The 22,564-nt window shown below is 49.8% G+C and overlaps 1 protein-coding gene across 1 annotated transcript in view; it reads right to left on the bottom strand.

Moving 5' to 3' along the window:
* MERTK (MER proto-oncogene, tyrosine kinase) overlaps positions 1-6,227 on the bottom strand; it is a 110,839-nt gene extending 104,612 nt beyond the window's left edge. Inside the window, exon 1 of the mRNA XM_080685870.1 lies at positions 6,070-6,227. Coding sequence (XP_080541996.1) covers positions 6,070-6,148 — 79 coding nt within the window. The 5' untranslated portion in view covers positions 6,149-6,227. The remainder of the gene's footprint in view (positions 1-6,069) is intronic.
* Positions 6,228-22,564: the final 16,337 nt, after the last annotated feature.

The following is a 22,564-nucleotide window of genomic DNA, read 5'->3' as shown; positions in this document are numbered from 1 at the left end:
GTAAAGAAGGAAGCACTGACGGTGGATGAAATGGGCAAAAGGATGAAATAAAATGCTTTAGATTGAGTGTAGGTTTCTCAGTGAAACGTTGAAGACTTGATCACCCTTTCTTTATCTCTTTAAAACATGGTACCTGCGGCCGGGGCCCACTGCGTCCTGCCGTGAAAAGAAGCCCAGAGAGTGGGAATGACAGTTACCAAGGAGGCTGCCCAGGTGCCCAGACTCACAAAAGCTGCCCAGGTGCCCAGACTCACAAAAAGACTGGGCCTTGGCTGCAGTCAAGGCTCTTCCACATGTGCTGTTCAACAGCCAACGTTCAACAGCCACGGTTCAGAAGAAGCCAACTCAGGCCTCCTCCAAGGGAGGAAGGGGAGGGTGGCAGGTCCCATCAGTACTCTGGCCCAAGATCCTTTGGGATTCCCAACCATTGCCTGCTGGACACAGGGGGGCCTGAACAAGGAAAGGATAAAGGAAGCAAGTTCCCTTCCTGCCAGGGGTCAGCAGATGCCCAGAGTGCGAGAGGCAGGGTCAGGGCTTCCCCAGGTACACCTGGAAGCCTGCTCACACCTGCCACCAACAGGAAGTATCCGGTCAGGAGGGCTTGTGGGCATACAACACACCAGGCACACACACACCAGGCAGGTACCCAGAGGCTGATGTAAGAGACAAAGCCACATTTTCCATCCACTGCAGCCAGAAGACTTCACTTGAAAAACCTGGTTTGGGCTGGTTAAAAAAAAAAAAAAAAAAGAATTATCTGGATGTTTACACTCAAAAACCACACCCACGTTGGCAGAGTTGTGTGGGAGAGTAGAGCAGGAATTGGCCTTCATTTTTAACCTTGCAGAGAAGCACATGACAGGAAGCTATTCCTGGACGGAGTTAAGTCTGAATCCAGCAAGTGAAGGTAAGGGGGCGGCAGGGCAGGAGCGGTCACGGCAGGCCAAGGGTGGGTCCGCACCGGAACTACCAGGAAACCAAATCCTGAAGAGCACAGCTGGGACTCAGAAGTCAGGACCTCCCCCCACCCCCCCCCACCCCCGGGCCCTGCCCCACAGGGAACCGGGGGCGTTGCCCTCAGTTCTGCCCTCACAGTTCAAGGTGCAATTTAGGATACATTTCAATGAGAAAAGAACCTTCCCCCCACTCCACCAACACTGGCTGTCCAGGAAAAACTATTACCCCAAAATTTGAGCTCAGAATAATGGAAGAAGCCATTGGTAATAACGGTTAATATTTTTGGAGGACTTATTACATGCCATTAGCTCATTTCATCCTCCTCACAATTCCATGAAAAATTAAGAGTCCGCCTGACCAGAGAGAAAACAGGCTGCCAGGCAGGACTGACAGGTTTGCTGGCTACTCAGATCCTGAGCCAAGACCCTGTTAAGCACTTCATTCCAGGCCAAAGGCTTTTTTCCGTTTTTATAACCATTAACCTCCTGCTGAGATGCATAGTAAGCACAGCCTTGTGCTCTGGGTTAAGATGGAATCTGTGACAAATGGGCCAAAGTTTAGGCACTCAGGGCCACCACCTGAGCACTGGGCAACCTGCTCCTGGGGAGGTGCTGTTAAACCTGTGTTTTCAACATTAAAACAGCAGCTTGTGACTTGTTTCCCAGTTGGAATAGTTGTGAGAATATAAAGTAGGCTAACATTGCTATATTAGTGATAATAGAATCCAAAAATCTATCTTCTCTAGATGTCCTAACATTTCTAGTAATGAAATTGCTTTGATATCACAGTAAAATTAAAGGCGATTTTTCCATCAACCAAGACCCTCCCACACCCAAAAGGGCACAGGAGCTCAACAACTGTGTTTCTGGAAAGTCAGGAGGGAGAGAGACAGGGAGGAGCACGTGTGAGCCACGGAGGCCTGGCCCTGGACATTACCCACAGTCACCCACGGAGCACCTGCGATGGACTAGGCGTCTGCCATCCACCATCAGGTGGTGAGCAGTGTCATTAGGAAATTAAAAATGGAGAGAGAGAGAGAGAGAGAGGTGTGACTGGCTGGGGAGGGAGTGAGGGAAGGCCTCTTCAGCACAACCTCTGAGCTGAAACCTAAACCAGAAGGAGCAAGCAAGCAGAGATCAAGGGAAAGATTCGGCCAGAGGGCAAGCACGTCCACTGCAGAAGCCCTAGGAAGGAGACACTGGGACTGAAGCATCCTGAACAGGAGGGAGTAACTGGACAAGAGTCCACAGGAGTGAGAGTCCTTGCAAACCCTGGGAAGGAGTGAAAAGCCCCCTGAGAATTCTAAACAAGGGCCAACGCAGCCAGACTCATCTTCAAATCTCATTCTGGCTATTATATGGGAAGTGGCTGCTACTCTTTGCAGGTGACGAGGGACCCATTTACACCAAGGCCCTGGCTCAGCTTGTCCAGCTGGCAGCAGGTTCCCTATTCACAGGCATGGAAAGAGTCAACCTGTTCAGAACCAACTCCGGCTACTAACTCACTGGCCCTGCTCCTAGGATTATCTGGAAATTATTTCTAAAAATACGACGGAAGCCCGGCTGGTGTGGCTCAGTGGTTGAGCGTCAACTTATAAACCAGGAGGTCACGGTTCGATTCCCAATCAGGGCACATGCCTGGGTTGGGGGCTCAATTCCCAGTGTGGGGCGTGCAGGAGGCAACTGATCAATGATTCTCTCTCATCATTGATGTTTCTATCGCTCTCTCCCTCTCCTTTCCTCTCTGAAATCAATAAAAATATTATAAATAAATAAATAAAAATACGATGGAAAAACATAGTTATTGTTAATATAAAAAATAAATGTGTTCCATTCATCACTTTAAGAAAGTGGATCAGGCCCTGACCAGTGTGGCTCAGTTGGTTGTAGTGTCGTCTCGTACACCAAAAAGTGGCGGGTTCGATTCCCATTCAGGGCATATTCCCAGGTTTCATGTTCAATCCCCTGGTCAGGGCATGTGAGGGAGGCAACCGATTGATGTTTCTGTTTCTCTGGCTCTCTCAAAATCAGTTTTTAAAAAGTGGATCAGAATAATTTTCTATAAATTATTTATTTGTGACATATGCACTGCTTACTTCCAAAAAACATTTGAAGCTGTTGTTATGAAGGCCAAAAGCAATGGGACAAATTAAAATTCTCCCTGGGAAAATCTTGACTATATATTGTATGTCACAGCATTAGTGTGGAAGGTTAACACTACAATTTAAGAAGTTTTAAAGCCCAATTTGTTCTAAAGGTTGGGTTTAGCTGCATACACAGCCTCCTCATGGGCCAGGTCCCGGATATGCCCTCACTGTTACCCACTTTTATTTCTCCTCTATCCTCTTCCAGGACCTAAGAGCCCTGGTTTGGGTGGTTTTGCTGCTCACTAGCACCCCCACTAGAGACTCTCAGGCAGGAAGGACTGAAATGCTCCTGGGTCAGCAGTTTCACTCTGCCTCTCTGTAGCTTGGAGGGATGGTATTTGTCTGTATGGGGGTGGGAGGATTCCTGGATTAAAGTGATGGGTAGTTGTTCATTACCCATTCTTCTACAGTGTAGAACCTACACCTACACACACAGTCCACCGGTCTCCTCCTGTCTCGGTACACAAACCACTTGGATCCACAACGCGCAATATGAAAATCTTTAAAACTATACTGAGACTCTAATTTCCATTTTTAATCTCTTCGCACAGCACTCTGACTTCTGCTCGAATTCTGCCAGTGAGAATCCCACCCTTTAAGCCAGGGGTCCTCAAACTACGGTCCCAGGGCCACATGCGGCCCGCCGAGGACATTTATCCGGCCCGCCAGGTGCCACTGTCTGTCCTGCTTAGCAGCCGACTCGTCCCGGGCCCGCAGTGCGCATAGGAATTTGTTCATAGTTTTTTTTTTTAAACTATAGTCTGGCCCTCCAACGGTCTGAGGGACAGTGAACTGGCCCTCTGTTTAAAAAGTTTGAGGACCCCTGCTTTAAGCTTTTCACAGGTAAGCTCCAACACTATCAGACATCTCCCAGGTAAATTCAAGAAAAGAAGCAAAGGGTAGAACAAGAAAAATTGGAGACATTTTTCATTCTTCCTACTGGGTTGATTTTTAAGATTCCTTTTTAAAAATATATATATTGCCGGAACCGGTTTGGCTCAGTGGATAGAGCGTCAGCCTGCGGACTGAAGGGTCCCGGGTTCGGTTCCGGTCAAGGGCATGTACCTTGGTTGCGGGCACATCCCCGGTGGGAGGTGTGCAGGAGGCAGCTGACCGATGTTTCTCTCTCATCGATGTTTCTAGCTCTCTATCCCTCTCCCTTCCTCTCTGTGAAATATCAATAAAATATATTTAAAAATATATATATATATATTTATTGATTTCATAGAGGAAGACAGAGAGAGAGAAACATCAATGATGAAAGAGAATCCTTGATTGGCTGCCTCCAGCAACTCCCCCCCACCCCCTACTGGGGATCCCGCCTGCAACCCAGGCATGTGCCCTGACCAGGAATGACCTGGTTTATAGGTGACGCTCAACCCACGCCAGTTGGCCACTGCTAGATGGATTTTAGCAGTCCTTGCACGTTTATCTGACTAAAGCTGACTGTCAACTACAAAGATTTTTTATTATAGTTTTTTTTTTAATTTTAGAAAAAGAAAAACACTATTTTTTAATATCTGACACCAAAACTATTTTTCACATACTTTTCACCACATTCATTACCTCCAAGACTATTTATGGCCAGCCCTCACTAGCAGAAAAATATAATAGATTGGCGGATTATGAAAAATGAGTCTGGCAGAAATGCCTAGGAATTTTTGAGGGTTTGGGGGGTGGAGAACAGGCATGTTTTAGTTCTTTGATGTTTGTTTCAAATTGCCCCAAATTATAAAGTGCTTCCATGTAACTGAATGTGCAAAAGGAGGCACTGCTTAAGAATTTTTCATTTGACCAACTGAGCTTTCACACACAAAAAAAACTCAAAAGGAAAAGTTTTAAGTAAATTGCTTAACTGTAACTCGGTATTCTTAAAAAACAACAACACACCTTTTACTCTAATAGGTGAAAACTACTCAGCCATATTCATGGTAAAACAAACAAACAAACACCATCAAACAAACAAACCCAGAGGCTGGATGGAAATAGTTTAGCCAAGGAAAAATGCCTGGGATGTGTTTATTTAGCATACCTTTCTCCCCCCGCCCCCCCCCCGCCCGCCCTCCCCTCCCCTCCCCTCCTCCAATTTCTTTGTCTTTTTGTAGGGCCTGGTTAAGTTTCTCCCTGGTTCCAGAAGTGGATCAGCAACCAGCTTTCTCACCTGCTTACCCCTCACCCGTGAACCAGCTATGGGTGCAGAACCGGCCCCGCAGACCGGCCTGTGCTCATTCAGCCAGCGTCCACACTGGAATACCTGTGCGCACACCTGGCAGAGCTGGGGATAAACCTACATGCTGTCCAAGCACTGGAGCCCCTCTTCCACTAACAGGGGTAGGGAATGCTCCCCTTTCTCCTGGCCCCGCACCTCCACGGGGTGTCCTGCAGAGGGGTGCTAGTATTGCCCATGAGGGCCCAGTGGGAGCGGCCTGAGTGCCAACCATCCCAGGTCCCGCCTTAGTCCACGCGCCCAAACAGCGACCCCAACTCCGCAGCCTGCGCGTCAGTGGGCACAGTGGGCACGAGTCCCTCAGATGTGGGTGTGCGGTCCCCAGAGCTCCTGCCAGAGCGGGTCCAGCGCGGTCCTCTGGGCGGAAAACTTGGGAACTCACAGCACAGAGCGTGACCTCCTCCCGGAGGAAAGGGGGCCCTCGGTGGCCCCCACCGGTTCCACCAGAGGCGCCTACACGGCCCATCCAGGCACCCTGACTCTGGGCTAGTGCGAGACCTGCACTCTGCTCAGCGTACCAGCCCTTAGTGGGGGGTTAGGGGAGTGGGTGTTTGCAAACCTGCCCAGCAGGGGGACGCACCCCTATCCTGCCCCTGACCTCCCTCCGCCCCGCGCCCCCTCCGGAACTCCCAACATCGACCTCCTCCCCGAACCCTCGCGTTCCCCGGCTTCACCTGCCCCCTCCCCCAGCTCCCGGGCCCGGCGCCCCCTCTCCCAGACCCCCATCCGGTGCACTCACCCCTTCTCGGAAGCCCAGGGACGAAGAGCCAAGACAGCGGCAGCGGCAGCAGCAGCAGCAGCAGCGGGGCCCGCCCCATCCCCGGGCCGCGGGTCTGGAAATTCTTTTCAAGCCGCGGGCGGCGCAGCCAGCGGAGCAACACAGTGCGGCGCCCCGCAGCGGGCGCCCGGAATGGAGCTGGGAGGCGCGGGACGCTGGAAGGGGAGGTCCCAGAGCCAGAGGAAGGGAGGGAGAACGAGTGGGGCGGGAAAGGAGGCACCTCTCGGGGAGGAGCTGCCAATGCGGGGCGGAGAGAGGGACCAGTTTCCCTGGGGCCCCGGCCAAAGGTGCAGGGCCGCCGGGCTTGAGGACACAGCATCGCGCGTGGCCCAGGAAGGCGGAGCGGGATGCTCCTGGAGGGATGAGCATCAAGGAAAGGCACAGAGCAGGAGTGCAAAGAGGCAGGTCCTGACTTCACGTTATGTAGCTTCTTGCAGGCTGGTTTGACTCGGATGCAAAAGTGCCCTCATTGCAAACTCTGAATTGTCCACTGCACTTCTAGAGCGTGGCCCATAGGAAGCACTCAATATATACCTGTTAAAGGAGCCAGTGAATGAATTCTTCTTATTCCCAGCTACAAACTTGATGAGATCCCAATCAAATTCCAAGGAAACCTGGTCAAATGATTTAAAATTCATACATACTAAAATTTAGAATATGTGTATTTTTTGAAACAAATTCTATTTGCAAAAAAATTACTCAAAAATAATTGAATAGCCCTGGCCAGCACCGGGCTCAGTTGGTTGCGCGTCCTCCCGGGTAGCAAGGGTTGCTGGTTTGATTACCTGTCAGAGCACTTGCCTGGGATGTAGGATCCATGGGGGACAGGGAAGGCATGCAGGAGGCAGCAGATGGACGATTCCCTCCCACATCTGTTTCTCTCTCTCTCTTCCTCTCCCTTCCTTTCTCCCTAAAAATCAATTTTTAAAATCTTTTTTTTAGTGAATAGGTGTTCAGAGGTACTTACTATGACATACTAGAAGATACTATTTTTTTCAGAATTTTTTGTATTGTTGTTAATCCTCACCCAATGGTATTTTTTCCATTGATTTTTAGAGAGACTGGAAGGGAAGGGGTGAAGGGGAGGGGAGAGAGAGAGAAAGAGAGAGAGAGATACATCCATGTGAAAGAGACACAGTGATTGCTGTGCACACCTGCATGCACCCCTACGGGCCAGGATCTAACCTGCAACCCAGGTACATGCCCTTGACTGGGAATCGAACACAAGACCCTCTAGTGCTCAGGTTGATGCTCTAACCTATAAATATTTCTCTCTTTTCCCCGTCCAGTTCGGCTAGAGAGCGGTCCGATTCCTGAGTAGGGGCGACGGGGGATTGAGAAAATGAAAGAGACAGGCACAAATACAGTAGATAGAAAGACAGGGACCCAGAGCCAATAAATACAGCAAAAACCAGGAAGTTTTACTAAAGGTCAAGACAAAGAAGATTATGTGCATTCTTGGATGGGCCCGAGTCTTATTCATTCCTGGTGCGTGGCTGGATTTAGATAATGAAACCCAACCCCTGGTGCCTGGGCTGAAGGTCAGGCTGACAACACTCTTGCCTCTGGCACGGTGTGTTTTCAGGACTTGGCTCTGTCAACACCACTGGATTCCTCTGACAATAATTAAAGAAATGATCATGTGCCTTCCCAGGCACTCTCTACACTAACCACTTATCAACAACGGCCAAGCAGACATATTTTTAATATTAGAAATAGAATATATTGTCAAAAAACTATAAAATGCTTTCAGATTGTGGATATGTATATTTATATATGTTTAGAATATCTGAAAAGATGTATAAAGGTACGTATAATTATTTTCAATTTAGTATGTGCATGATTTTTACTTATTTTAACCTTTCTTTTCTACCTATAACTATGAATTATTTTCATAATGAAAAAACCTATTTTTATTTGGAAAAAGAAAAATAATATATAGTCCAATTTCTTTATTGTAAAGATGAAGAAATTGCTCTTAAGATATAAATTGTGAGTATATTTAAGCATTGATGATGGGGATAAAGAAGTTTGTGCAGATTATCTACCTGGAAAGACAAGCAGGTTAGGTTTTACCTAAAAGTTGGGTAATAGTTTCTGAACCAAATAGTACTTGTAGAAAAAAAAAATCCCATGCCTGGCCATCAAATTGCATTATGGCAAGACACGCGATGCAGAGACAAATCCACTCGACTAATTGGACATATGCACCAGAAGATTAATGCAGCAAGACACAGCCACACAAATATCTCTTTTGCTCCCTCCTTCATCCCACACGTTTTCTTCTTTCTATACAGGTGTATTTTTAAAAAATATATATATATTTTATTGATTTTTTACAGAGAGGAATAGAGTAAGAAACATGAATGAGAGAGGAACATCCATCAGCCGCCTCCTGCACACTCCCCACTGGGTATGCACCCGCAACCAAGGTACATGCCCTTGACGGGAATTGAACCCAGGACCCCTGAGTCCGAAGGCCGATGCTCTATCCACTGAGCCAAACCCGTCAGGGCTATACAGGTCTATTTTGCTTTATTTGTTTCTCAATATGGTTATAGAACTGTGAATTGCCTTGCTCTCTACTATTTCATATTTATTCCTTTTTCCACTGTATTCAATCTCATCTGTCCATTTTTTCTGGCTTCTTGCTACTCCTTACCCTCATTTTGCGTTTTTCTTCACTTTAACATCTCATTCTAACATAGTTTAAGAAAAACAACTTATTTTAATGTGCTATGAAAAGTCACAACTTCCTACATTGTTTCAGCTGTTAAAGTTTTTCATTGTTTGTATTAAATGTTTTACTACATACAAGTTCCTTTTACCTTATCTTCAAATTTTACTTTTCCTTCTTTTAGGCTTCTACCTTCCATTTCTTACCTTACTTTAACATTTTCCTAGTTCTTCCCTTTCTCCTCTCCTTTTACCACCCCCAAACCTTACTGTGTGGCCCTAGGTGTGCTGTGTGATTTCCAGGCCTGTAAGTAATAAGTCTTCCCCACACACAATGTTCCCAATGGCTTTTGATCAAAAATCATCTTCCAATCATAATAAGAAACACAAGGGCTGGTCCAGCCACAACAGTTGTTACTGACAGGCTGAGAACAGCAAGACGCATTAGGGAAGCAACTTGATCAAACTAGGTGAAAATCACTACACAGAAATATCCTCCCACTGGTGCCCCATTGACTCCCATCGCTGTGCTGGTATATTTATTTATTTTAATAGTTTATTGATGTTTTAGAGAGAGAGGAAGGGAGATGAGAGATTGGGGATTGAGCCACAATCCAGGCATGTGCCCTGACTGGGAATCGAACCAGCCACCTCTCAGTTCATGGGATGATGCCCAACCAGCTGAGGGCACACCAGCCAGAGCTGTGCTGGTATTCTTAGAAACCTGCTTTGGGCATCTCAAATTTTACAGCTACCAGCCTCTATCAGGTGCTTTTCACCCTTCCTCCTGTTTTAAATATTCTTGCTTCTTATGGAGTGTATCTCAGAGGACTTGCCTCTGATTCAGTTCTGTCACTATTATCTTTCAGTTTCTTATCATTCAAACAGGCATTGCAGATGTGGAAATGTACACACAACCCAGCAAAATGTATGGTACTTATGGTGCTGTTCTTAAAAACAATAGTTAGTATTGCCTTAAAGAAAATTTTTACTAAGAGCTAAGAGTTCCCATAAGTCAGAGGTTGCATCCAAACCTACTTTCCATGAGGACAAAGTCCATGAAAATGCAAGGGCAGTAAATGAGATCATTTTCACAATCATTTCCACTTCTGCTATCAATCCTTCAATGACTTCCTTTGCTGTCAGATTCAAGTTCAAATCCTTCAAATGAGTTCTGTGACTGTTAGGCACTCTAGTGGGTAAGACGATGTATCTCACAATTACTGGGCTTATTTTCCATTTGCATACCACCTTCACAAAATGTTAAGTCTACTGGCCATTTCTTATGTGTGTTGTTTGTCGGAATTCAGTACATGAGATCCATACAAGTCTTTGTCAGGCACATGCAGTGAGCGTATTTTCTTTACCCATGCACAGTCTCCTGTTTTATGCAATGACCTTTACTCTGTTCTTAGCTCTCATTGCAATGTGAGCATACTAAAAGTATGATGATTGTTCAAGAGGGAAAACAAATCACTGACATATTATGGGGTTTGTAAACAGTGGTTTATACTTAGAAATGGCGTTTATCAAAGGTAAAAAGCTTCAGAGGAAGGCAGCACCATGGTGGCATAAGACATGCCTTAGTTTTGTCCCTTTTACCCCCAACAACCATTCACTGAGAACAAGAACAATTCGGCATCCATGCAGGGACACCGAGCAGGTCATGGGAGCTGTGGGATCCAGTGCATTCCCAGGGTAACAGGCAGACAGACCTGGGCCCAGGCCACTCCGTGGACCTAGCAATGCCTCTGAACCACCTCCAGCCCCGCTCAGCCCTGGCATACAGCCCCTGGAAACAGTCTTACACAAGCACCCATCACCTAGAGAGGCTTTGTGGGTGTCCACGTTTCTAGGGGGAGAGTGTCAGCACTGTTTTAGCAATAACAACAATAAGAAGAAGAAGAAGAGTTTGGCTTTCCCATCTGTGCAGGACTCCACCAATGAAGCTGAGTTCTCTTTTGCGCCACCCTGAGGTCTTACTAGTGTGCAGCATGACTGGGTCAAGAAGAGGCTGGAAGAGCAGCTGGGAGGCCCATGGAAGGGTCTAAAAAGGATGATCTTCCTACTAGCTGCATCTCTGGACACGTTGACATGGACACCTGATGCGCACACAGCACCCCCAGTGTCCCGCAAGCTTCACTCAAACATCCACCTGTGGCCAGCGCCTTCTGTGTCCTACCTAGGGGCTGCAGCAAACCTGAGCTCAGGCAGAGGGCTAGGTGCTCAGGAGGAAAGCTGGCCCTAGTATTCAGGCGAAGAAGCATCCACCAATGTGAGCTTTAGCGCCACCTTTGGGAAAGCAAACCTAAATTGAAGAGCCCAAACTATAAAATCCTAAAAAGATAACAAAGGAGCACATATCGTGCATTATCTTCGATTGGCAAAATCTTAAATAGAACCTCCAAATCACAAGTAAAACAGATCTCATGCATGCGCCAGACTTTTGTGCATCAAAGGAACCAGGAGGAGAAAACAGACAACCCCCGGAATGGAGGAAATATTAGCAAAGCCTGTATTAGGGAAGGGCCTAATGCTTCATAGAGATGAGGAATTCCTGCAATTTGTGATGGTGAGAGTTGTGTGTCAAATTGGCTGGGCTATGGTACCCAGTTATTTGACCAAACACATCCTCAATCAGTTGACTTTGGAGGTCATTACCCTTGGAAATGGGGGTGGGTCTGTTCCCAGATGAAACGCTTAAGAGTAAAAATTAAGCCCTAGCCAGTTTGGCTCAGTGCATAGAGCTTTGGCCTGCAGACTGAAGGGTCCCAGGTTCAATTCCAGCCAAGGTCACATGCCTGGGTTGTGGGCTCAATTCCCAGTGGGAGGTGTGCAGAAGGCAGGCAATCAATGATTCTCTCTCATCATTGATGTTTCTATCTCTCTCCCTCACCCTTCCTCTCTAAAATAAATAAAAATATATATTTAAAAAAGTAAAAATTAAGGTTCCTTGGTGAAGAAGAAATTCTGCCTCATATGACAGTATGAGATTTTGCTGAGTTGTTTGTGAATATTTCTCTCTTTTCTGAGTCCAGCGTGGCTAGAGAGCAATCCAGTTCCTGAGTAGGGGCTGCTGGGGATTGAGTAGGGGCTGCTGGGGATTGAGAAAATGAAAGAAAGAGACAGTCATAGAGATAGAAGGAAAAAGCTGGGGCCGGGTGGGACCACTGTCCTCTGACAGGGACAGGTACAGAGACCCAGAGCCAATACAGCATGTTTGTTTAATACAGCAAAAAACAGGAAGTTTTACTAAAAGTCAAGACAAAGGAGATTAAGTGCATTCTTGGGTGGGCCTGAGTGGTATTCATTCCTGGTGCTTGGCTGGAGTTAAGTAACAAAACCCAACCCCTGGCACCTGGGCTGAAGGTCAAGCTGACAACACTCTTGCCTCTGGCAAAGCATGTTTCCAGGACATGGCTTAGGCAACGCCACTGGATTCACCTGACAATAATTAAAGAAATGCTCATGTGCCTTCCCAGGTGCTCTCTACAGTTGTTAGTCTGCTGGCCTGCCTTACACACTTCACACGTGTCAGCCCATAACGACAAGAATACTTTCAGGCCCCTCTCTGGCGAGATAGCTCTGCTTTGGTCTGCTTCCCTCTGAGCTGCACTGGTCAGCTCTGTCCGCACTGCTGAGACATCATCTGTGTTTCAGCTCCAGTCCAAGAAGCAGTTTTCCGTCAAAGGGGAAGCTGCACTCCCCCAGCCGAGGGGAGGTGGTGCAAATAGACAGAAGTCCAGCCCACGAGACTTTTGCAAAGGAGGAGACAAAATCCTGCTGCCCCTCCCATGGACACAGAGGCATTGGGGAGAATTGTGAGAAAGGTGAGGTGTTTTCCCCTCCCTCCTGGTTTTCAGGGCTCACCAGGAAGAGTCCCAAGTGCTCCTCCTTGTAGAGCAGAGGAAGTGGCCCCGTCTCCTGAGGACCCAGCAGTGGCCCCACTGGTGAGGAACAGGTTGCCCTGCCCACCTGGACACTCACTGATGCCAATGTTCTTGACCTTGAGTGTTCTTCTGTCCAACTAGGACGATGGACCCAGCAGGCAGGATGGGGCGTAATTGCAGGACAGAGTGGCACTTGTGAGCTCCCAGGAGCCACACCTCAGGTGTTCCGCCCAGTGTCAGGAGCCCCAGGAATTGCTACACAGCAAGGTCTGGGAAGACCAGGGAGCCAAGGACACAGGTTCTCTAGACTGACCAACCTAACTCCTGCCCAGACTCACCTCTTCTCCCTGAGCTGCTCCAGGGCCCAGAACCAGGCCCCAAATTGTTCCTGGGGCTCTATTTGATATTTTGGGACAGCATCCTGCAGCAGCACTATCTCCTCCATTACTTTCTGCTTCTGGGCCCAGAGGAAAGGAGAGGATGCATACACTGCCTGAGGTGGGGTGAGGTGTGGGACAGGGGCCGGGTCCAGGGTTTTGCACACATGGGCACCCTTCTTCCTTCTAATTCCATCCAGGCATTACCTGTGCTCAGAGTTTGGCATCGACAGTCCTTCTTCCAGGAAATTATCTTTGATGCCATTCCCTACCCGCAGACACCAATTGGAGGGTTTTCCCACTTCTGTTCTCAAGCTCTCCCAGTAAATGGAAGACACAGGGGATGGAATGTGCTGGCCAGGGCTTTTCTGGTTGTCACCCCCTTCCCCCAAGTACATGGGAAAGAGCCCCCTGGCCAGGACTAGCCCCCTACGCCAACCCTTGTCATGTTGCACTACCACCAGGTCCATAAGGGGGCAGAAAACAGGGAAAGACAGGGCTTAGATCTAGGTCAGGCTCTGGGCTGCAGAGGAAGGGGACAGATCACGTTGATGGGCATGTTGCACCAGGTCTCAGGGGCGGCTGTGCTGAGAACTGAGGGCTCAATAGGGGGACTCTGTGTCTCCAAAGGTCAATCCTGGTCACCCCAGGTCAGGCCCTAAGTCACCCACTTCCAGATAATCTTCCATCCTAGTGTCCAACATCTACAAGGTCAATCAGAAATTTGCCACGGAAGGGAACACACTGGGTAAACAGGGTGAGGGTGGGATGAGCCCCTGCTCTCAGGTGACCCACAAACCCTCCCTGGAAAACCTCCCACCCTCAGCTTTCTGTCCCCCCTTCCTGTCCCCTCAATTGTGCCTTCCCTCACTCTCTAAGACTTCTCATAATCACCCCCAGGACCTCCTTTGGGCAAATCACAAGGTCAGTGGTCCAGGGCCAGCCCCAACCCCATATCCATCCTGTGCCCACCTCTTCCAAGCTTTCCCTTTGGTCACTTCTAAGGGAGTGTTTCAGGTTCCATGAAAACAGGAGGCATGGCTGGAGGAGGGCCTCCCTCTCTTGACTTGGAGGCCTCCAGCTTGGGACACAGAGACCCTTCTCCTCTGATCCTGGAGTGTCCCCCAGACAGGCTCACTCCCCTTCTTCTGTAACCTCTTCTAGGAACCTCGGACGTTCAGCATCAGAGTGACACACGAGGAGGGTTGCTTCAGACAGGGTGGAGGACAGGGTCATTGAGCTCATGCGTACCTCACCCCATTACCCCCACTAGAACTGACCCCATACCCTGGACATCTGACCCAAGTCAGCTGGTACCAGTGCCACCCAGACTTCAGCATGCTCTGATTCTGGACGGCTCCCGTCTGCAATGCTCACTCTGTGTGTGTGACCTTGGGCCTGGGCCTGGCCTCCCTGACCCATTCTCACCTTGGAAAGTGGGTGACCTCCACCTAGCTCACAGGTTCTCCTGAGGACTCAGTGTCATTCTGTCATCATTGTTCTCACCCTCAGCCCTTTAGGTGGCACAGGGCAGGGAGCTCTGCACAGTCCTTTCCTGCCCTGAACTCATGACCACCCTGTGAGGCCTGCAGCATGGGATGGTCACCCCTGCATGTCACTCACCAGGAGAAGGAGGCCAACAGAGGGACAGTGATGTTCTTTTTTTTTTTTTTTTTTTTCTTAAATATATTTTATTGATTTTTTACAGAGAGGAAGAGAGAGGGATAGAGAGTTAGAAACATCGATGAGAGAGAGACATCGATCAGCTGCCTCCTGCACGCCCCCTACTGGGGATGTGCTCGCAACCCAGGTACATGCCCTTGACCAGAATCTAACCTGGAACCCTTCAGTCCGCAGGCCGACGCTCTATCCACTGAGCCAAACTGGTTAGGGCGACAGTGATGTTCTTAGACTGTTTCAGCCCTGCTGACTGTGATCATCCACAGACCCCTAAGTCCCTCTCTCATCTCTGATGATTTCACTATCTGCATCACTGGTACCCCCTTCACTCTATCTTAGTCATAACTCTTAGTTCACTACCATATAATGACCTTCCAACACTACACATTCTAAGCCCTTAGACATTTTGTCTGCCATTCAGTGTGGGAGCAGCATGATGGAAATAAAAGAGCCAAGTTCTTGCAGTGTGATGGGGGCTGGGGGGGTGCTTATAGGAGAGTCAATTCAAATGCCCTAAATCTCAAGGGAAGCACAAGCAATTGTAGTTTCCTGGGCAACACAGATGATGCTTGGGAGAGACCCATTCAGTGTGTGGTTCCACGAACTGGGCAGACAGGAGGATGGATCCGTTGCAAGTCACGTGGCCCATTTAGAATTTGGAATTAAACACAGTGTGCACTGTCCTTGTATAGCTAAGGGCCAGGTACACAGGAATACCTGCTGCCTATGCTTTGTTACAGGAAGATGACACACTGGAGGAACTGCAGTGAAGTAAGAATAGGCACCACAGTGAAAGGTTAATTCATGGTAAGGGGTCCAGAGAGGCCAGGGGCTGGGTGCTTTGTCTTCCCTTCTGTAAAGAGTGAGGCTGCATACACTTTCTCCCTCAGATCAGGAGCCACCTAGAGCACTTTGGAACCAGAGCCCAAACTGGGGGCTCAGCTGGAATGTTTACACTTTGCTGGTCATCTATGCATATTCCCAAAGCAGCCTCAGCTATCACCTCAATCCCACAAACCTTCACATCATCCTACACACAACATTACCTCCTCACCATTTGTCTCTTTCTCTGCTTTACCTTTTGTTCAGAGCACGCAGCACATCCTGACTTCACGTTATGCATGTGCTGGCTGGTTTGACTGTTTGATGCAAACCTGCCATCAGGACCTGCTCTTTGGTTGAGCACTGTGCTTCTAGTGCCTGGCCCATAGGAGGTGCTCAATACATACCTGATAAAGGATCCAGGGAATGAATTCCTCTTAACCCAACCTACTAATTCTGAAGAGTTTCCAATCAAAATTCCAAGTGAATTTGATGAAATGATTCAAAATGCATACATACTAAAATATAAAATGTGCTATTCCGAAACAAATTTTATTTGCGGGAAATGATTAAAAATGAATTGGTTAAATGTTCAGAGGTACCTATACAACAATGATCATCAAAGAGTCATTCACAAAGTAGAGAACAAAATAATTTTAAGTCCATTAACTACGGCCAAATTATATAATTTATGATGAAGCAGGAGAAAAGATACTAGAAGATATTATTTTTCAAAAATAATTTTAAGATTACTAAATACTTTACAAAACATCAACATAACAAAAGAAATGACTTATAACTATGGGTACAGGTACATTTACATGTATTATGAGGATATCTGAAAGGATAAATGTAAATATAGGTATAGTTAGTTCTATTTAGTCTATAAGAGAGATGATGTTGAGAATAATTTCCACATCTGCAGTCAACCAATGACTTCCTTTGATGCGTTTTTTCCTGGCCACCTAGGACTGTGGCTCCAGTTGGCAGGACCGGATATAACTGCAGGACAGAGTGGCACCTGAGTTCCCAGGCCTCAGGTGTCCCTCCCAGTGTCAGGAGCCCCAGGAATTGCTACACAGCAAGGTCTGTGGGGGATCAGGGAGCCATGGACACAGGTTCTCTGGACTAACCAATAGAAAGAGTCCACCCCTGCCCATGTCCAACTCCTGCCTGGCCTCACCTCTCATTCTCACTGAGCCACTCCAGGGCCCAGAACCAGGCCCAGAATTGCTCCTTGGGCTGTATTTTGTATTTCTGGGCGGCCTCCTGCAGCACCACTATCTCCTCCAGTACTTTGTTCACCTGGGGCCAGAGGGAAGGAGAGAATGCAGATACTGCCTGAATGGGAGTGAAGCAGGGGCCCAGCCCTCGGTCTTTGAACACAGGGGCACCCTCCTTCCCCCTAATTCCACCCAGGCCCTTCCTGTGCTCAGAGATGGGCATCAACAGCCCTTCATCCAGGAGGTTATCCTTGATGCCACTCCCATGCCCCCAGTCATCAACTGGAGTTGTCTCCCACTGCTGTTATCAAACTCTCCCAATAAATGGAAGATGCAGGGGTGGAGCTCCGGAGTGTGCTGGCCAGGGCGTCTCTGATTCTCACTCCCCTCCCCTGCTTCTCAGGAGGTGCACAGCTGCTCATGTTTTCTTTTTTTTCTATGTTGATCTGACCCCCCTAAAAGGCAGACATCTAAGGTCCATCAGAAAGAAACCCCTGGCTAGGACTAGCTCCCTGTGCCCACCCTTAACATGTTACACTACCACCAGGACCCAGGAGGGGATGGGAAACAGGAAAAGACAGGACTTGGATCAAGGCCAGGCTCTGGGCTCCAAAGGAGGGTGTAACAGATGGCTATGATGGGCCTGTCGCTCCAGCTCCAATGGGAGGCTGTGCAGAGAACTCAGGGCTCAGTATGGGGCTCTCTGTCCCTCAAGGTCAATCCTGCTCACCCCAGGCCAGGCCCCAGTTAACCCACCTCCAGATCATCCTTCATCCTGGCATCCATCCTCTGCAGAAGAGTCAGGTATGTTCAGAGGAAGGGAACACACTGGGCAAAGAGGGTGAGGGTGGGATCAGCCCCTGCTTTCAGGTGCCCCACAGGCCCTCTCCTGAAAGCCTCCCACCCTCAGCCTCCTGGCCACTCCAAGGTTCCCATGTGGAGCGGCCCAGGTGCCTTAGGGCCTCCACTCAATTGCCTCCTCCCTCAATCTCCAGGAACCCCTCTTGATCACCTCCCAGGATCTCCTTTGGGCAAATCACAGGGTCTGTGTTCCCAGGCCAGACCCACGCCCATGTCCATCCTGCACTCAGCTCCCCCAGGCCCTCCTCTTGGTCACGTCTAAGGAAGGGTTTTAGGTTCTGTGGGCACAGGAGATGGGGCTGAAGGAAGAAAGCCTCCCTCTCTTGACTTGGAGGCCTCCAGCGGGGAGCACAGAACATCTTCTCCTCTGACCCCGGAGCATCCCCCAGACAGGCTCACTCACCTTCTTGTGCAGCCCCTTCTTGGATCCTTGGAGATAGAGCATCAGAGTGGCAAACCTGGAGGGCTGTTTCCGCCAGGGTGGAGGGCAGGGTCATCGAGCTCATGCTCACCTCACCCCATTTCCCCACCACCATGGAACTCACACCCTGGACATCTGACTTAAGTCAGCTGGTACCAGTGCCACCCTGACTCCAGCATGCTCTGATTCTGGATGCCTCCCAGCTACAATGCTCACTCGGTGTATGTGACATTGGGCCTGGGCCTGGCCTCCCTGACCCATTCCCTCCTCTGAAAGTGGGTGACCTCCACCTAGCTCACAGGTTCTCCTGAGGACTCAGTGTCATTCCTGTCATCATTGTTTTCACCCTCAGCCCTCCAGGTGGCACAGGGAAGGGAGCTCTGCACTCTCCTTTCCTGCCCTGAACTCATGACCACCCTGGGAGGCCTGCAGCATGGGATGGTCACCCTTCCTTGTCAATCACGAGGAGACTGACTGGTAGCAAGTGCTATAGGGGTGCAGTGGGAAGTCTCAGAGAGCACACCCCTCTATCTCTGGTCCAGCCAGTGGGACCTGAGGCCAAGCAGCTCTTTTGTTCCACCTGAGCATGGACCAAACAGATGCCTCTTCCTGGTAATTGGGACCGAGAGGGTGAACATTTCCAGAGAATCTTTAAGTAACAAACTACCAAAGCCACATCCTGTGCAGTCCCCCCATCCCTCACGCCCTCCTCTCTGCAGACCACCAGGCTCGCTCTACCTTGATGAACTGTTCCCTGCTCAGTGAGTTGTCTTCCTTACACAGTTTTTTTCACTGTAACTGCACGCCTCCTGAAGGGAGGGAAAGAGGAAAGACATGTTTAGGAAAAATGGGCAAGAAGGGTTAAGGGCAAATTCCTTTTGACAATGTCATGTTTCAAACTGCCTCGGTGAGGCTTTCACGGGGTTCCTCTGAGCAGGAAGGTCTCAGTGGGACTGGGGAAGGACTCTCATGTTGATCACTTGGATCCCCATTCCTATTTCTATGGAGCAGCTCTGTTTTGACCAGTTTGGGTTTCAGCTGGGCATAGGGTTCTGGTGATGGAAACACTTGAATATCTCCCATTTGGCTCAATGCAGTCTCTGAAATTGAAGGAAACTGACTCCTGAAGCAGAGTTAGTGGCCTGTGGGGCCAGGGAGCCTTAGAGACCCGGCCCACAAGACCAGTTTTTGTCCCCAGGGTTGGCTGCCTCCCAGGAGGTGAGGGGACATTGGGAGACATATGGGAGACACCTTAGCAGGCTTCCACTGATAGGAGAGGCCTACGCACCTGGAAACTTTCCCCCATGTCTTCTTCAGATGATGGATGGACACACTCTGCAGAGCGGCCAGGATGCCGTGCAGGGAGGACAAGTTCCTTAGGGTCCTGCACTCCTGGGGAAGAGGAGACATGGGCTGTGAGGTGGGAGCTGCAGCTGTAGCTTCAGGCACCCTTGATTGACAGCTCCTATTGATAGGACAGTTGCTCAGGGTGGGCACAATTAGCACCCAAAGACCAACTGTCAGAATGAGGAGGATCCCAACTCAACCCAAGGAAGGAGCCAGGTAGGAAGTGAGCCTCCCACTAAGGGGATCGTGGGCTCAAGGTCTGAGTGACCCTGGCAGAGAGGAACTGGAGGCTGTGCTGGGGCTCAGACCTCAGGCCACAGTCCTGAGAGCTGACTGAGCAGCAGAGGCATTTTTCAAGGATCCGCACAGGGATGCTGCTGGGCTTCCCCTCACATACCTTAGCCACCTTAATCCAGTGCTCCACCACTTTGGCCCTGTCCTGGGCCATCATGCTTGGGTCCCCAAGGCAGGTGGTGATCACACAGGTAGCCACATGATTGAACTGTGTGACAGTGGCACGGACAGTGGATGCCACCTGCTCCTTGCCTGGCTTGGCCCTCTGGGACCAGATGGAGCCCAGGAACTGGTGGGGCAGCACCTTCTTGAACAGCTCCTGGGAAGAAAGGGGAGTGTCACCCAGCCCTGCTACACCCCAGCTCAGGGTCCCCAGTCCCTGAAGGGCTCACTGGTCAAGACTGAAGCTCAAGAATTTGAGGATGTCCCTGAGCCTTGGAGTCCATGGGATTCATTCTCTGTCTACCGAGAGCACCCAGCACTGGATGACCCAGGGCCCAAGACTGGTGGGGAAGGGACAGGAGCATCTGCCTCCAGCCCACACTCAGTGACTCCAAGCTCCAGGAAGTGGTTCAAGTCTTCTCACCCCAAGGGGACATCGTCCAGCATCTGACACCCCTCTGGTCCAAATCCCCATTCAGTGCACATTCACCTGTGGAAGCTACAACCACAGCTGTTTGTTTCCCTTATAGTTAAACACACATCAGGGGCCTAATAAGTGCTGAGGCCGTTGAGCATCATGGGCATATGGATGGGCGACCCATGGATCTGGCTGCACACAGCGAGCTCCCCTCCCCACAAACCGGGTCAATACCACCCAGCTTTCTGTCTCATCTCCCTCATTTAATCTGTATAGCCACTCTGTGCAGCAGGGCCTGGGGTGCCCACCTCCACTTCCCACAGGTGGACAGTAAAGGCTTGGGGGTTGAGAAAGTTGTCCAGGACCCATGGGTGGTAAAGTGGTGGAGGTGCGATTTGCATCAAAATCATAGGAGTTGGGATCAGGGAAAGGCAGGTCGAGGCAACCAAGGGCAGAGGGAAAGCCTGTCCCACCCACTCTGAGAGACTCAAACTCACTGCATCCATTGCTGTCAGTTGCTCGGCCACCAGTCTTGGAGGGAAGGTCAGGATGTGAAGCTTCTCCTCCCTTGTAAGGTGCTTAGGGGTCACAGCCTGTGGGTAGTCATTTGCTGGGGATGGAGATGGCTCTGTTGGGATTTGGATCAGAGCTGGTAGTCCAGATGGCTCCAGCACTACCACAGCTGGACCAGGCTCTAGCCCAGGAGCAGGCCCTTCCTCTGGCTCTGGAGTGTGCTTGAGCTCTGGAGGTGGTTCTGGAGCAGGTTAAAGAGACAGGTTATTGTAAGAGACTCACTTTCCCATGCATTTCTACAGACAGGAAAGATGTGGCTGCCTTTTAGGGAAGTCTGGCCCATGAAACACCACTGCCCCCTGCCCCACTCACCTAATCATCTTCCCAGACTCTAGTCTCCTCACCTTCCCACTGTGCCTCAGTGGGCTCTAGATGCTCCAGCTCCACCCACAGACTTCTGACGAGGCCCACCGGGTATGGGGCAGGGAGGCTGTGCAGCACAAGGCCTGCTTCAGGATGAACCGGGGGGCAAGGAGGGGCTGGCCCAAATATTGTACCCGGTCTGGCCAGGTTTCCATCACAGAAGCGGTGGCCCTGGGGAGAGGCAGGTGAGCAGTAAAGTCAGAGTCCTGGTCTTTCCTTCCACTCTGCCCTCCCATGGCACCCTTATTTAGGACTGAGCCTCTGTGCAGGCCCCTCCACATCCAGAGGATAGTCCCATGCCAACCCTGGCCCCTGTGTGGCTGTCATGGTTGGAGCATTTGTGGAATCGAGGAGGTTTAACACGGAGTCTGTGTGAGACTCTTCTTTCCACTGGAAGCTCTCCTGAAGGTCCCGTGTACTGCCCACTCCAACCCTCCATAGCCTTGGGCATCTGGGCTGAGGACTGAGACAGAACTGTGAGCAGGCTGCTCACCACCATCCTGTTCTAAGTCCACCCATGGGGGTCAGGGGAGATGTATGTGGAGAGGGGCAGGCAGAGTGGGTGGGTCGGTAGTGGGGATGGGACTCTGAGGCACAACTCAGCCCAGCTTCCCCTCTGGGTCTACAAGGCCAGGGACCCCTTCCACTGTCCTCTTTGACTCATGTCTCCTTGTGGAGGAGCCACCAGAGCTCAGCCCTCCCTTGGGAATCAGAAGATGTGTAAGATTGGGGTTTTACCAGGCCCTGCCCTGCCTAAGAACCACCTCTGTTAACACAGGAGACCCTCCTTCTGCACCAACAGACCACTCACTTTGCTAATTGCTCCTGCGGTGTGTCACCCCGATCATTATGTGGAGGTTTCCCTCCAGATGTAGAAAACACCTTGATGGCATCCAATCTGATGGATGGTGGACAGGACCTGCGAATGATGGACAGTGTGACTGTCTGACGTGATGACTAGAACTGAGGTCAGAGATTGTGTCTGCTTCATTCCTTGAGTCAGTGTCTCCAAAAGTGCCTGCCTATAGTAGGAGCTTAGTGCACATTGTCAAGTAAATGAGCTCCAACCAGAACCATCCTAGCCATCTGAGTGGGCCTGGGACTCTGCTATCTCCTGCCATCCTCCATGTGGCTATACCAAGGACCAGGAAAGGTCAGCTAGTTGAAATCTCAAAGTGCTTGACAGGTTGTTTCCCATGTGCTTTTCCAAACTCAGATGCCACAGGCCACTCATGCAGGATTATTGGACTTCCATGGGACAGAGAGATATAATCGGCAGGAACAACCACAGCTGGTCCAGCAGCCCTTTCTGCAGAGCCAGACAGCAGGGAAGCCCTGCCATGGCTTGT

The sequence above is a fragment of the Plecotus auritus genome (assembly GCF_963455305.1).
Source record: "Plecotus auritus genome assembly, chromosome: 8".
Taxonomy (NCBI): Eukaryota; Metazoa; Chordata; class Mammalia; order Chiroptera; family Vespertilionidae; genus Plecotus; species Plecotus auritus.
Note: the sequence above shows the minus strand (reverse complement) of the source record. Positions and strands in the feature narration are given on the sequence as shown.